The sequence below is a fragment of the Nilaparvata lugens genome, chromosome 11, assembly GCF_014356525.2.
Source record: "Nilaparvata lugens isolate BPH chromosome 11, ASM1435652v1, whole genome shotgun sequence".
Classification (NCBI taxonomy): Eukaryota; Metazoa; Arthropoda; class Insecta; order Hemiptera; family Delphacidae; genus Nilaparvata; species Nilaparvata lugens.
The window spans coordinates 45,043,653-45,055,854 of record NC_052514.1 but is presented as its reverse complement, the minus strand read 5'-3'; the positions used below and the strand labels follow the sequence as shown (position 1 = coordinate 45,055,854).

At 34.8% G+C, this 12,202-nt stretch overlaps 1 protein-coding gene across 1 annotated transcript; it reads left to right on the top strand.

Moving 5' to 3' along the window:
* Positions 1–1,243: 1,243 nt before the first annotated feature.
* On the top strand, positions 1,244–10,865 carry LOC111058626 (IST1 homolog). The gene is made up of 6 exons (XM_039438530.1): positions 1,244–1,371; positions 2,517–2,649; positions 3,637–3,780; positions 5,805–5,969; positions 6,975–7,271; positions 9,148–10,865. The coding sequence occupies exons 1-6, from the start codon at positions 1,259–1,261 to the stop codon at positions 9,352–9,354; spliced, it is 1,059 nt and encodes a 352-aa protein (XP_039294464.1). The 5' UTR covers positions 1,244–1,258; the 3' UTR covers positions 9,355–10,865.
* Positions 10,866–12,202: the final 1,337 nt, after the last annotated feature.

The window sequence follows — 12,202 nt, the reverse complement described above, 5'->3', positions numbered from 1 at the left end:
TACACTTGCACATTTACGCATCCAATGTGATCGCACTAGACTGCCGACACACAAACGGAGAAAACCTGCCAAAGAGAGAAAATATGACAATTCCTGGTCACTGACTATGAAGAATAGGAACAAGTAACAAATTTAATAAGTAAGTGACCACACCTTTACGTTATCCATATCATAACAATTTGTTCAATGAATATAGCGAGCTTTAATGTAATAAGCTTTCATCATTGGTTAATAATCACTCCTGAATAATGCACAGATTTGTTATGATATAACATGGTCTTACTATGCTAACTTATTTACAGTGTGTTTATCAGCCATAAAGAAACCTTAGTTTAGAGTTGGAAATAGATAGCCTATGATAATGAAAATAAAATATAAGTTACCGGTACCTACTGGATAAGGCTGAATATTGAAATCTTTTGCTGAGTAAGCTAACAATATAATCATTTAAAACATATTTTAGTCTATAATAAAAACTATTGGAAATATGTTGGGCTCTTTTACTCAATATAATCCAAACCATAAAAGTTTCCAATTTCATAACATTCTTGTTATAGGTACTTCAAGTAGAAGTAGAATTTATATTCCAATAATAAGCTCTATAAGAAAAAGAAATACTTATTATATTATATGATGACAAAAAACTTACAAATTTACTTTCGCCTTACTTTCTAATAAGACTTATTTGTGTATTTCATCTGAAAAGTTATGAAATCAAATAAAGTTAGATTGCCATACTACAAGATTTCAAATGGGGAGTCTGAGTTCCTCTCTGGAAATCAAGGTGTATTGTAATAAAAATAAAAAAACAATCTGTAGGCCTAGTTCTTAAAACTTTCAGCAACTCAACTATAATCTTTATTTCATGACAATAAATTATTAGACTACGTGTTTTGAAATTTAACGTGATTATAACTCAAGTACAAATAACCTACAAATTTGTTGACTAATAAATAGGAATTTTGTGAGAACTCAATGATTGCTGCCCTTAAAATTAATGATAGATGTTGAAATATGTATCGGGAAAATAAAATAACAAGCCACTATTCTAAAAAGTAATTAACAGTAGAATTATCAACGTTTATTCACGAAAAATTCCACTCGACATAGGGATTTCAATGTAAACACGGGTTGAAGTGTACGCTTTTGAACAGCTGATCACCTGAGTGCGCCCTAAAATTGCCTGGTTGACAGATCTCTTGCTGCGATTGGCAGCTCCAATTAATCAATCAATCATCTTCATTCAGACATACATAAAATGTACATGAATGCGTCAATAATTATAAAATTGTTGATTGAATATAAGCTTGTCGAAGAGTCTCGCAGACAGGTGGGCAAGGCCAGTTTGTGTCCTGCGCAGCCTCTGGTACGGTAAGTCCAATCTTTGGCTCCCTCTTGTATTGTAGGCATAAAACTCTACCTGATGCGTAGCTCATCTACATTCGCATACGTGTCCTGCAAAGGGTATGAAAAATATAGAGTACAATTCATGTAATTATCCCCTCACTAACAAAGAGATAACGACAATGAGCCAGTCTGTCAGCCCCACAGATGACCTGCAAGGCGCATGCGTGGCACACGTCCAACATCAGCAGCTCCACCCCAGAGAACCAGGCCGTACAATATGATACTCTGAAAGAAAGCAAAATATCACACCTTGAGATAGTGCATGGGAACACTATAGTGAGGTCCACGTTATAATGGCAGTGGAGGAAGATAGCAGAACAACGTTGCCGATCCTCTAACTTGTCAATGCCTTCTATAGACGGTAGCTGATACAAGTTTATTGATGTAATATCAACTGTTCATTCTCGTTTAAAATAATCAATAATATTTCATCAAGCAAGAAATTATATTTTTCAATAATGAATTTACATAATTAGGATGAAATATTTTGTTAATTAATTATTAATTCTACATTGTTGAAAGACGATCTGGCAACAGAGCAAAGCGAGAAAGAGATAGCGATATCTGCATTGTTGAATGATAGACAAGGATAGCAATACCATAACTAATCAAACATTACCATTATAACACGGACCTGACTATAATAGTTTAGTTACAAATTATGGCGTGATACTCGACTTTAGCCACCTAAAATAATATTTATTTATTTATTCAATCATTCAGAATTAAACAACTTACAGAAAAGCACCACATGATTATAAGCCCAAAACGGTTCCAATTCTAATTTATACAACAGTCCAAATGTAGATAGGTTATGTGTCACTTCAAAATTCTTCAACTGCACACTCAATTTACAATTCAAAACACACAAATACTTCTTAATTGAATCAAATCAATCACGAATAGTTAAGAATAATTAGATAACTTGATGTATCCTGACTACGAATGAAACAGATAGCTACATACTTCACAGATTTGATATTCAATGTATCTAAACATGTAAATAACTGAATCAAGGAGTAAGTTTTAAATCAACATTTCTGATACATGTAGAAGTATACTAACATATTGATTAAATATTTTTATAATTCTTGATAAATCTCTTACAGAACCTTGGACCCTAGTATTGCAGAAGCTGTTTCAAGTCTTCTATGGGTAGCTCCTCATTTGTTCGCTGATGTCAGTGAAATGAAAGTGATTTCAGACCAGTTGACAGTGAAATATGGCAAGAAATATGCTGAGGTAAGTCATAATAGGCTAAATTAACGTAAATTCGTATGGCTTCTGTTGGGAAGGTCCCATCTCGCCTGAATAATATATCACTTAAGCCGCCAATGGGCCTTACGACTGTCATACTTCAGCCGGGACCAACAATACAATGTGTTCATCCGATAACATGGTGGTGACCTATTGTGAGGTCCACGTTAGGCAGTGGAGAAAGATAGGAGATCAATGTTGCCGATCCTCTGTCTTGTCAATGTCTTCTATAGACGGTAGCTGATACAGGTTTATTGTTGTAATATTTACTGTTTATTCTCGTTTAAAATAATCAATTATATTTTATCAAGCAAGAAATTATATTTTTCAATGGTTTCATAGTGAATTTTCATAATCAAGATTAAATATTTTGTTAATTAGTTATATTTCTACATTGTTAAAAGACGATCTGGCAACAGAGCAAAGCGAGGAAGAGATAGTGCCATCCGCTTTGTTGAATGATAAGCAAGGATAACAATACCATTGTTAATCAAACACTGACATTATAACGTGGACCTCACTATAGTCAAAAACTGTTGGTGATGAGCGGCTTTGAACCCGGGATCTCTAGACTGCTAAGCAAACACTCTATACACTAGAGCACAGAGAAAGACTTCAGAGGCTTCAGCCCAAAACTGTTTCTATTCTTATTTATACCTTATACCTTCTTCATCCATTACACTCACTTATAGAATCGATGGCGTCATGTAGTAATAAAAAACATTCACAAAATTTAAAACACTAATTGATCAAGATGGCAGTGATGAAATTCAAAACGAAAATTAACCAACACTCAAGACTCTGCTCTTCAAGTTAATGGCACTTTTGCCTGAAGGCATTTGAACAGCAGTTCAGAACTGAGGTTCATCAATTTAAAGTCAAATGTAGGTCGTTTTAAACACATATTCTACTTGAAATTTACTTTTAAATTAGTGAAACTACATGTGTTTAATTTTGTTCACATTTTCACAGGCTTGCCGTTTATCTGCAGTTGACACAGTATCAGAAAAACTTAAGAATAAGTTGAGCATCCATGCGCCTCCAAAGTTACTTGTGGAGAAATATCTGGTTGAAATTGCCAATTCTTACAACATTAAATATGAACCCGATCCACAGGTAATTGTTATTTGTTATCCTATTATCAACTGAGAACTTCAATAATAATTTATAAAAAAAACTCCTGTTAATAGAATTTTTATCAGTTTAATCTTGTCAGAGATCAAGATCCGTATCACTCTAGTTCACCAGTCGAGTTTAATAAGGGCAATGAACTTCTAAGGCTCAACTCACAATCACGCGACTCAGGTCGAGAAGAGACTCGACTCTAGTGGAGAGCATGTGTTTCCAAATGGTGACACTCAGACCAGTCGATTCTAGTCTCCGCGACGTCACCATTTGAAAACACATGCTCTCCACTAGAGTCCAGTCTCTTCTCGACCTGAGTCTTGTAAGTGTGAGTTGAGCCTTACATGAACTGAGAAAACTTATATGTGTTTGTGGAATTTATATATTTGAGTTGATGAGTTTATTTAATTGGTAGTTGAGCCTGAAGATGGCCATTCACAATCTGACTTGTAGACCAACAGTACGGTATTGAAAACACTAGTCTGGTCTTCAACCACTTATTCCTCCAATACATCCTGTCTTCCTTGATCCATGCCAGATATAATCTGCAGAGGCTGGTGAGAAGAGATGGGATTCGCACCTACAACACTCGCCATGCAACAGATCTTGAGGTTCCTCGCAGCATGCTGGCTAGTACTCAGCATCAGCTGCAATAAAGTTCCACAAAAGACTCTCAATGATAGTAAAAAAGCGCCAAGCGCAAGATTCTGCTCTCTCGTCAGACAGAAATTGATCGATAGATCAATTTATTCATTGGTTGAACTGACCGATGATCCTCTTTTTAGAGTATTTTAAACTTTGACACAGTCTGTCGGTCCCCTGTCAAGGACGACGACATCAAGTATCTCCGACTGGTTGTCCACGAGTTAGTCCAACATTCCCACTCACATTCCAACTCGACTCTGACTTGGCGGCTGACCTTGAGATGTCGGATCAAGAATCAAGAATGTTTCGGATGTGTTGGACCTCCAGTTGATCCAACTCGTCCGGCTGAACATCCAATATCAACAACCCCATTCACAGTTCGACGTTGAATGCAGCTAGAAATTGGATTTCACAATGAACTTTGTTGTGAAAGTCACTGTATTTCAAAATTCTACTTTTTCAAATTGTGTTATGATTTGCAGATAATTAGAGAAGATGATTTGACGAAGTATAAGTCAAGTAAGACTTGATTCAAGTAGACTTATCCTTGTTTAAGTCAAGTACTGTATTATTTCAAACTTCTACCATAAAGAAAAGAAAGCATAAGAGGATATCTCATGGTATACGGCGTTTATGTTCAAATTTTTAATGTCAACTCAACCTGATAGTCCTATAGTGAGGTCCACGTTATAATGGCAGTGGAGAATGATAGGAGAAAAACGTTGACGATCCTCTGTCTTGTCAATGCTTTCTATGGACGGTAGCTGATACAGGTTTATTGATGTAATATTAACTGTTCATTCTCGTTTAAAATAATCAATTATATTTTATTAAGCAAGAAATTATATTATTCAATAATTTCATGATGAATTTTCATAATTAAGATGAAATATTTTGTTGATTAATATTCTACATGTTGAAAGACGATCTATCAACAGAGCAAAGCGAGAAAGAAATAGCGCTATCCGCTTTGTTGAATGATAGACAAGGATAGCAATACCAATGCCAATCAAACACTGTCATTATAACGTGAACCTCCCTATAGTGCTATATTATTTCAAAGTTCTACCATAGAGAAACAATAGCATAAGTAGATATCCCATGGTATTGGGCGTTTATGTCGCAATTTTTACTGTTATCTCAAGCTGATAGTCCACGTAGTTCTTTCTGTGAAGCTCTATGACGCTGGTAGTCTCTCATATTGTGCCGTTCATATACTCTTACCCGGTCAAAACAGTAAAAATCGACAGTAATCGGCTTGAGATAACAGTAAAAGTTGCGACATAAACGCCCTATACCATGGGATATCTACTTATGCTATTGTTTCTCTATGGTTCTACTTATCAAATTGGTGTTGTTATAATTTGCAGATAATGAGAGAGGACGGCCAGACGAAGGGCTTGGATGCTTTGCTGTTTGACGGAGTGCCCAACGATCTCAGCGACAAGATGATGCCTCCACAGCCACCTGGATTTGTAGGATATCCTCAGCATCCTCCTCTGCCACCGTCCGATTTTCATCCCTTTAACTACCCGGTGAGATTATGATTAGTCAAACGAGCATCCAATTCAATTGCTATTGATAAGCTTAAGAATACTAGTATATTGCTACTGGGCTTAAGTATTCGTTGTCAAATTATTGCAAGATATTTAATGCTCGGTCAAGTTGAAATATTACGAGGAAACTTTTGTATAAGCACTCGAGATTTAGAACTTCGGGCCTTGAAAGATTGAAACAAACTTGCACTGAATACTATCTTACAAAATATCTCTTGAAAATTACTCAAGAAGAACTTAGAACTTCGAGCCTTGAAAGATTAAAACAAACTTGCACTGAATACTATCTTACAAAATATCTCTTGAAAATTACTCAAATCTCGAGTGCTTATATTTTAAATGTTCATCATTCACTTTCCCATACTTTTGAAGTTTAGGCTTGGCCTTTGTTTATTTATTTATTTATACATTGATAGGTAAAATATAATTCTTAACTATGAATGATTGGGAGAGGAACAACAGGCTTAAAGCCCAAAACTGTTCCTTTCCCAAATTTAGATAGGAATTGTCCAAAAATAGGTTATGTTGATTTTTGTTGTTCTGGATTGTAATATGGTTAATATAATTAATTTAAGATATAAAAACTTGTAGTACCCTTTTATTGAAAACTATAGAATATTTTAACGACTAGTTTCGACCATTGGTCATTTTCAAGTTAAACTTGAAAACTTGAAAATGGCGAATGGTCGAAACTAGTCCTTGAAATATTTTAACATCTTAAATTGATGTTATTTCCATGCAAACTAAGGGAGCAATAAATATGTTTCAAAATCAATCAATATTAATAAGAACTACAGTTTATAAAATATACTAACGAGAACTAAGGTCGATAAGAGAAAATTCTACTAGGCATATTTTGTTGCAAATTTCATGTAGAATCTATGGTCTTTGGCTGTTATACCTTTCTTAGGACACTCTGTATGTATAAAATGATTTTCGATTTTTCCCCTCTTTTTTTTAAATGAATATTTTTTTTATTAACAGTCAGTACCAGGAGCTACCTCTAAACCACCTTCAGCGCCCTTCAATCAAGGTGGCGGTGGTGGCGGAGGCATGAGTCAACCCCCCTGGGCGCAAACCCCGCCCTACCATGCAGGGGGCCATCCAAACCTGGCGCCCGAGGCACTAATTCCGCCCAAGGAGTTCTCCTACAACATTCCGCCGCTCGAATCGTTTCCATCGATCGACGATAACACGGCCAAACCGAGCAATTTGCCGAACCCCCCTCCGGCCAATTACTATCCCGGCGGTGCTAGCAATTTCGCTGATAATAATAAGCAGGTGGGTAATTAAATTTTGAAATTGATTTTGATTTATTATAGATGTCTATTACTTCCAACCAAATCAGTAGTTATTCTGAGGGAATCACAATACACTTGGAATACTCAACTACTATCCTATAGTGAGGTCCACGTTATAATGGCAGTGGAGAAAGATAGCAGAACAACATTGCCGATCCTCTGTTTTGTCAATGCCTTCTATAGACGGTAGCTGATACCGGTTTATTGATGTAATATTAACTATTCATTCTCGTTTAAAATAATCAATTATATATTTTTATCAAGCAAAAGATTATATTTTTCAATAATTTCATAATGAATTTCCATAATCAAGATTAAATATTTTAATTAATTATATTTCTGCATTGTTAAAAACAATCTGACAACAGAGCAAAGCGAGAAAGAGATAGCGCTATCCGCTTTGTTGAATGATAGACAAGGATAGCAATACCATTGCTTATCAAGCACTGCCATTATAACGTGGACCACACTATAGTGGAGTTACTACACTATAACTGGCATACTAACTCTACTCTACTTACTTGGTCGAGGTACTTTTTTCACTACAATTGAGAATAGTAGGTAAAGTGTGTTGTCTAGTAAACAGAACTAACCTTGAAATGTAAATAATTTTCAATAAATTAACACTAACACTTGATAACAATTTAATGAATTAACACTCTTTAAAAAAATTTAATAAATAAACACTTTTTAACAAATAACAATTCTTCTGAAACTTTATAGCCTACGGCACGGCTCTACTCTACTAGCTCGAGACTGTTTTCATTAGCGTAGTAGTGGTAGAGTAGAGTTAGAAGCGGTGGTGGGGGAAGGCACGGTGGTATCCCACGGTGCTATCTGCTATCCCACTTTACTCTACTAAAAACTAGTACTCTACCATGAACGTTTTCATTGGGAGAGCTCACAAGATAGTTAGTACTTGCCCATGGAACTCTACCACCAACTCTACTAATGAAAACCAGGCTTAATGCATGAAGTAATTGATTGATTGATTGATTTGTTTCGGAACAACTTGGTTTGATTTGATACAGTTTCACAGCAATTTGATACAGTTTCAGTGCAATGTGAATCTTGAATGAAAACGACTAAGAAATTGTCAAAAACCACAGATTCATTGATACTTAAAAAGACCGGTATCGGTTATTACAACATTGTCAATCTCTGATAAGCTAAAACTAAATACAGGAGCAGAAGAATTTATACTAGTAGGCGAGTACTGCTATTGGTCAAGGGCATGAACGCCTGCCATTGGCCCAGCTAGACAGTCTCCTCCCACTCAACGGTGTGACAAAATGGCGGCTAAGGCAACAGAATCGCCATGATAACAAAATTTACTTTCAGTACAAAAAAAGAACCAAGAAAACAAGTGTGAAAGATAATAAAACAAATATGTAAATGGAAAATCTATTGACTAATGTATGCTTAAAATTATAAAAATTGTAAGCATACATTAGTCAATAGTTTTTCCATTTACATATTTGATTTATTATCTTTCACACTTGTTTCCTTGGTTCTTATTGTGTACTGAAAGTAAATTTTGTTATCATGGCGATTCTGTTGCTTAAGCCGCTATTTCGTCACACCGTTGAGTGGGAGTACACTGTCTAGCTGGGTCAATGGCAGGCGTTCATGCCCATGACCAATAGCAGTACTCACCTACTAGTATAAATTCTGCTGCTCTTGTATTTAGTTTTAGTTTCAGAGATTGACAATGGTTTAATAACCGAAACCGGTCTTTTCAAGTATCATAAATCTGTGGTTTTTGACAATTTCTTAGTCTTTTTCATTCAATATGAATAATTACCACAATATCAACTACACAAAAAGCAATGTCAATGTTTTTGATACTGTTTCAGAGTAACGTACAACCGAAACCGTTGCCTCGCTCCAAGTTGAACCCGGCCGACACGATTCTGCCCGAATTGCCGTCCGTGCCGAGTGATGACATCATCATTGACAACAACCTCAACCAACCAAGGCAGCCTCATCCACCTCCAGACGACAACGAAATCGACTTTGACGATATTGCGCGCCGATTTGAGGAGCTCAAACGTAGAAAGTGAACCGCATTCGACTTTCTAAGCTCAGTTTACCATCCTTCAATTCAAAAGGTGAAGCAAAATGTTCCAGTTCAGCTTAGTTGACCATCGTTTGATTCAAAACGTGAAGAAAAATGTTCCAGTTAAGCTTAGTTAACCATCGTTTTATTCAAAAACTGAACCATATTCATCCTGTTAAGCTCGGTTAACTGTAGTTCAACTCAAAAAGTGAATCTTATTTATCCTGTTACCTCAGTTTACCATCCTCCAATTCAAAAAGTGAAGCAAAATGTTCCAGTTAAGCTTAGTTAACCATAGTTTTATTCAAAAACTGAACCATATTCATCCTGTTGAGCTCGGTTAACTGTAGTTCAACTCAAAAAGTGAATCTTTTATCCTGTTACCTCAGTTTACCATCCTTCAATTCAAAAAGTGGAGCAAAATGTTGCAGTTAAGCTTAGAAACTTAGTTTCTAAACGTATTCACCCAGTTAAGCTTCGTTAATCGTAGTTCAACTCAAAAAGTGAGCCATATTCATCCAGTTAAGCTCCATTAACCATCGTTTAACTCAAAAGCTGAACCGTATTCTTCTAGTTAAACTCCTTTAACTGTAGTTCAACTCAAAAAGTGAATCTTTTATCCTGTTACCTCAGTTTACCATCCTTCAATTCAAAAAGTGGAGCAAAATGTTGCAGTTAAGCTTAGAAACTTAGTTTCTAAACGTATTCACCCAGTTAAGCTTTGTTAACCGTAGTTCAACTTAAAAAGTGAACCTTTTTCATCCTGTTTACCTTAGTTTACCATCCTCCAATTTAAAAAATGAAGCAAAATGTTGCAGTTAAGCTGCAGTTAACCATGTTCAACTCAAGAATTGAACAAACTCCATCCAGCTGCGCTTAATTAACCAGCGTTTAACTCACAAATTTATTAGGTTCATAATGTTGTGCTTAGTTTCCCATCGTTCAATTCAGAAAGTGGAGAAAAATCTTCCTGTCGAACAGTCGAACTCAGTCGACCATCGTTTGACTCAAAAACTTGAGCCATAAAGAAAAGATAGCTTAATATACAATTTTTTCCTCTATGATTAAGCTCAGTTTTCCATTGTGTAACTAAAGATATTGACTGTATTCATCTTGTTAAACTCAGTTTACCATCGTTCAACTCAAAAAGTGAAGCATAATCTTCCATTTGAGCTCAGTTAACCATTGTTCGATTCAAAAACGGGACCGTATTCATCCAGTTAAGCTCAGTTTACCATTGTTAGACTTGAAAAGTGAACAAACTCTTCCTGTCGAGCTTAGTTAACCATCGTTTAACTCAAAATTTGAACCATATTCAACCAGTTAACCATCGTTCAACTCAAAAACGGGACCGTATTCATCCAGTTAAGTTCAGTTTACCATTGTTAGACTTGAAAAGTGAACAAAATCTTCCTGTCGAGCTTAGTTAACCTTCGTTTAACTCAAAATTTGAACCATATTCAACCATCGTTCGATTATTCGACTGGAAAACTGAGCCAAATTCATCCTGTTAAGCTTGGTTAATCATCGTTCGACTCAAAAAGTAAACCGTATTCTTGCTGTTAAGCTCAGTTTCTCATCGTATCCTACCATACATTCTCCTTATTAATTGAAATTAAAATACCTAATTCATTAATACCTTGGAAGAGCTATTATTAAATATAGGCCTACATCCTGTATATTTTTAAAAAACTTCAAAAATTACTATTTTACTCTCTAGAAATCAATCATTGTTGATATAAAATTATTATATATGTTAGTCTGTGATCTTATTGAAATACTCTTGATAAAAGTGAATTTGTCTCTTAAATAGTAGAATCAAAATTTTTGTGATGGAAGTTTTCTATTAAACTCCAACTGGAAATGGTATAAGATGTGATTTTGTAGGCATTGTAAGTTCAAATCATTTATTTCTTTTCTTAGATTGCATAAATAATTGAAGTTCAAATCATTTATTTCTTTTCTTAGATTGCATAAATTGACCTTATTCATTATCCAACAGTTCATTAAATGGACTGGACGATGCTTACAATTTATATTAATTACAATCTCTTGGGCCCGGTTGCACAAAAGCCGGTTAAATTTTAACTGTGATTAATTTTACAAGAACCTATCAGAGAAGTTCCTTTAGAAAAGAAACCGTCTTTTCTAAAGGAACTTCTCTGATAGGTTCTTGTAAAATTAATCACAGTTAAAATTTAACCGGCTTTTGTGCAACCGGAACTTGTCTTACTTCGTGCCAAATGCGATTATTTTCAACGACTTCTTTCAATTTATTATCAATAGATTTGAATTTCTATTGTAATCAGACATCATTGAAAAGTTTGGAAAATTATTAAGGATTTTGAATTTTATTTTGTCGGATAACTGAGCTATACTTGAATATTATTGTTGACATTTTTAGATTATTTTTGTAAATAATATCAAAGAATTATCATATTTTATTTTTAAGCGTTCATGCTGAACTGATACTCATTGTTCATTTTAATAAATTTGTATTATTCTATAAATTTATCTTCCATTAGCACACTTATCTCCAAAAATTAAACCAACTTAAATTATTGTTCTCTCAATAAATTACGTATCTAATGATATTATTAAAGGAAATGAACAGTTTTGGGCTTTAAGCCTGTTGTTCCTTCCCCAATTATTCATAGTTGAGAATTATATTGAATGTATCAATTATATAAATAAATTAATTAATTAACTAATAGACGCTCAATCCATGTCATGCTTTTGTAGGTCATATCATATTATTTAAACAATTTCAGCCCTTTTGGTTTTCTAAAACGATGACTTTAGAGATTTGAGATCATGAACGAATAAGATAAGTTTTAGGATAAGTTGAAAAA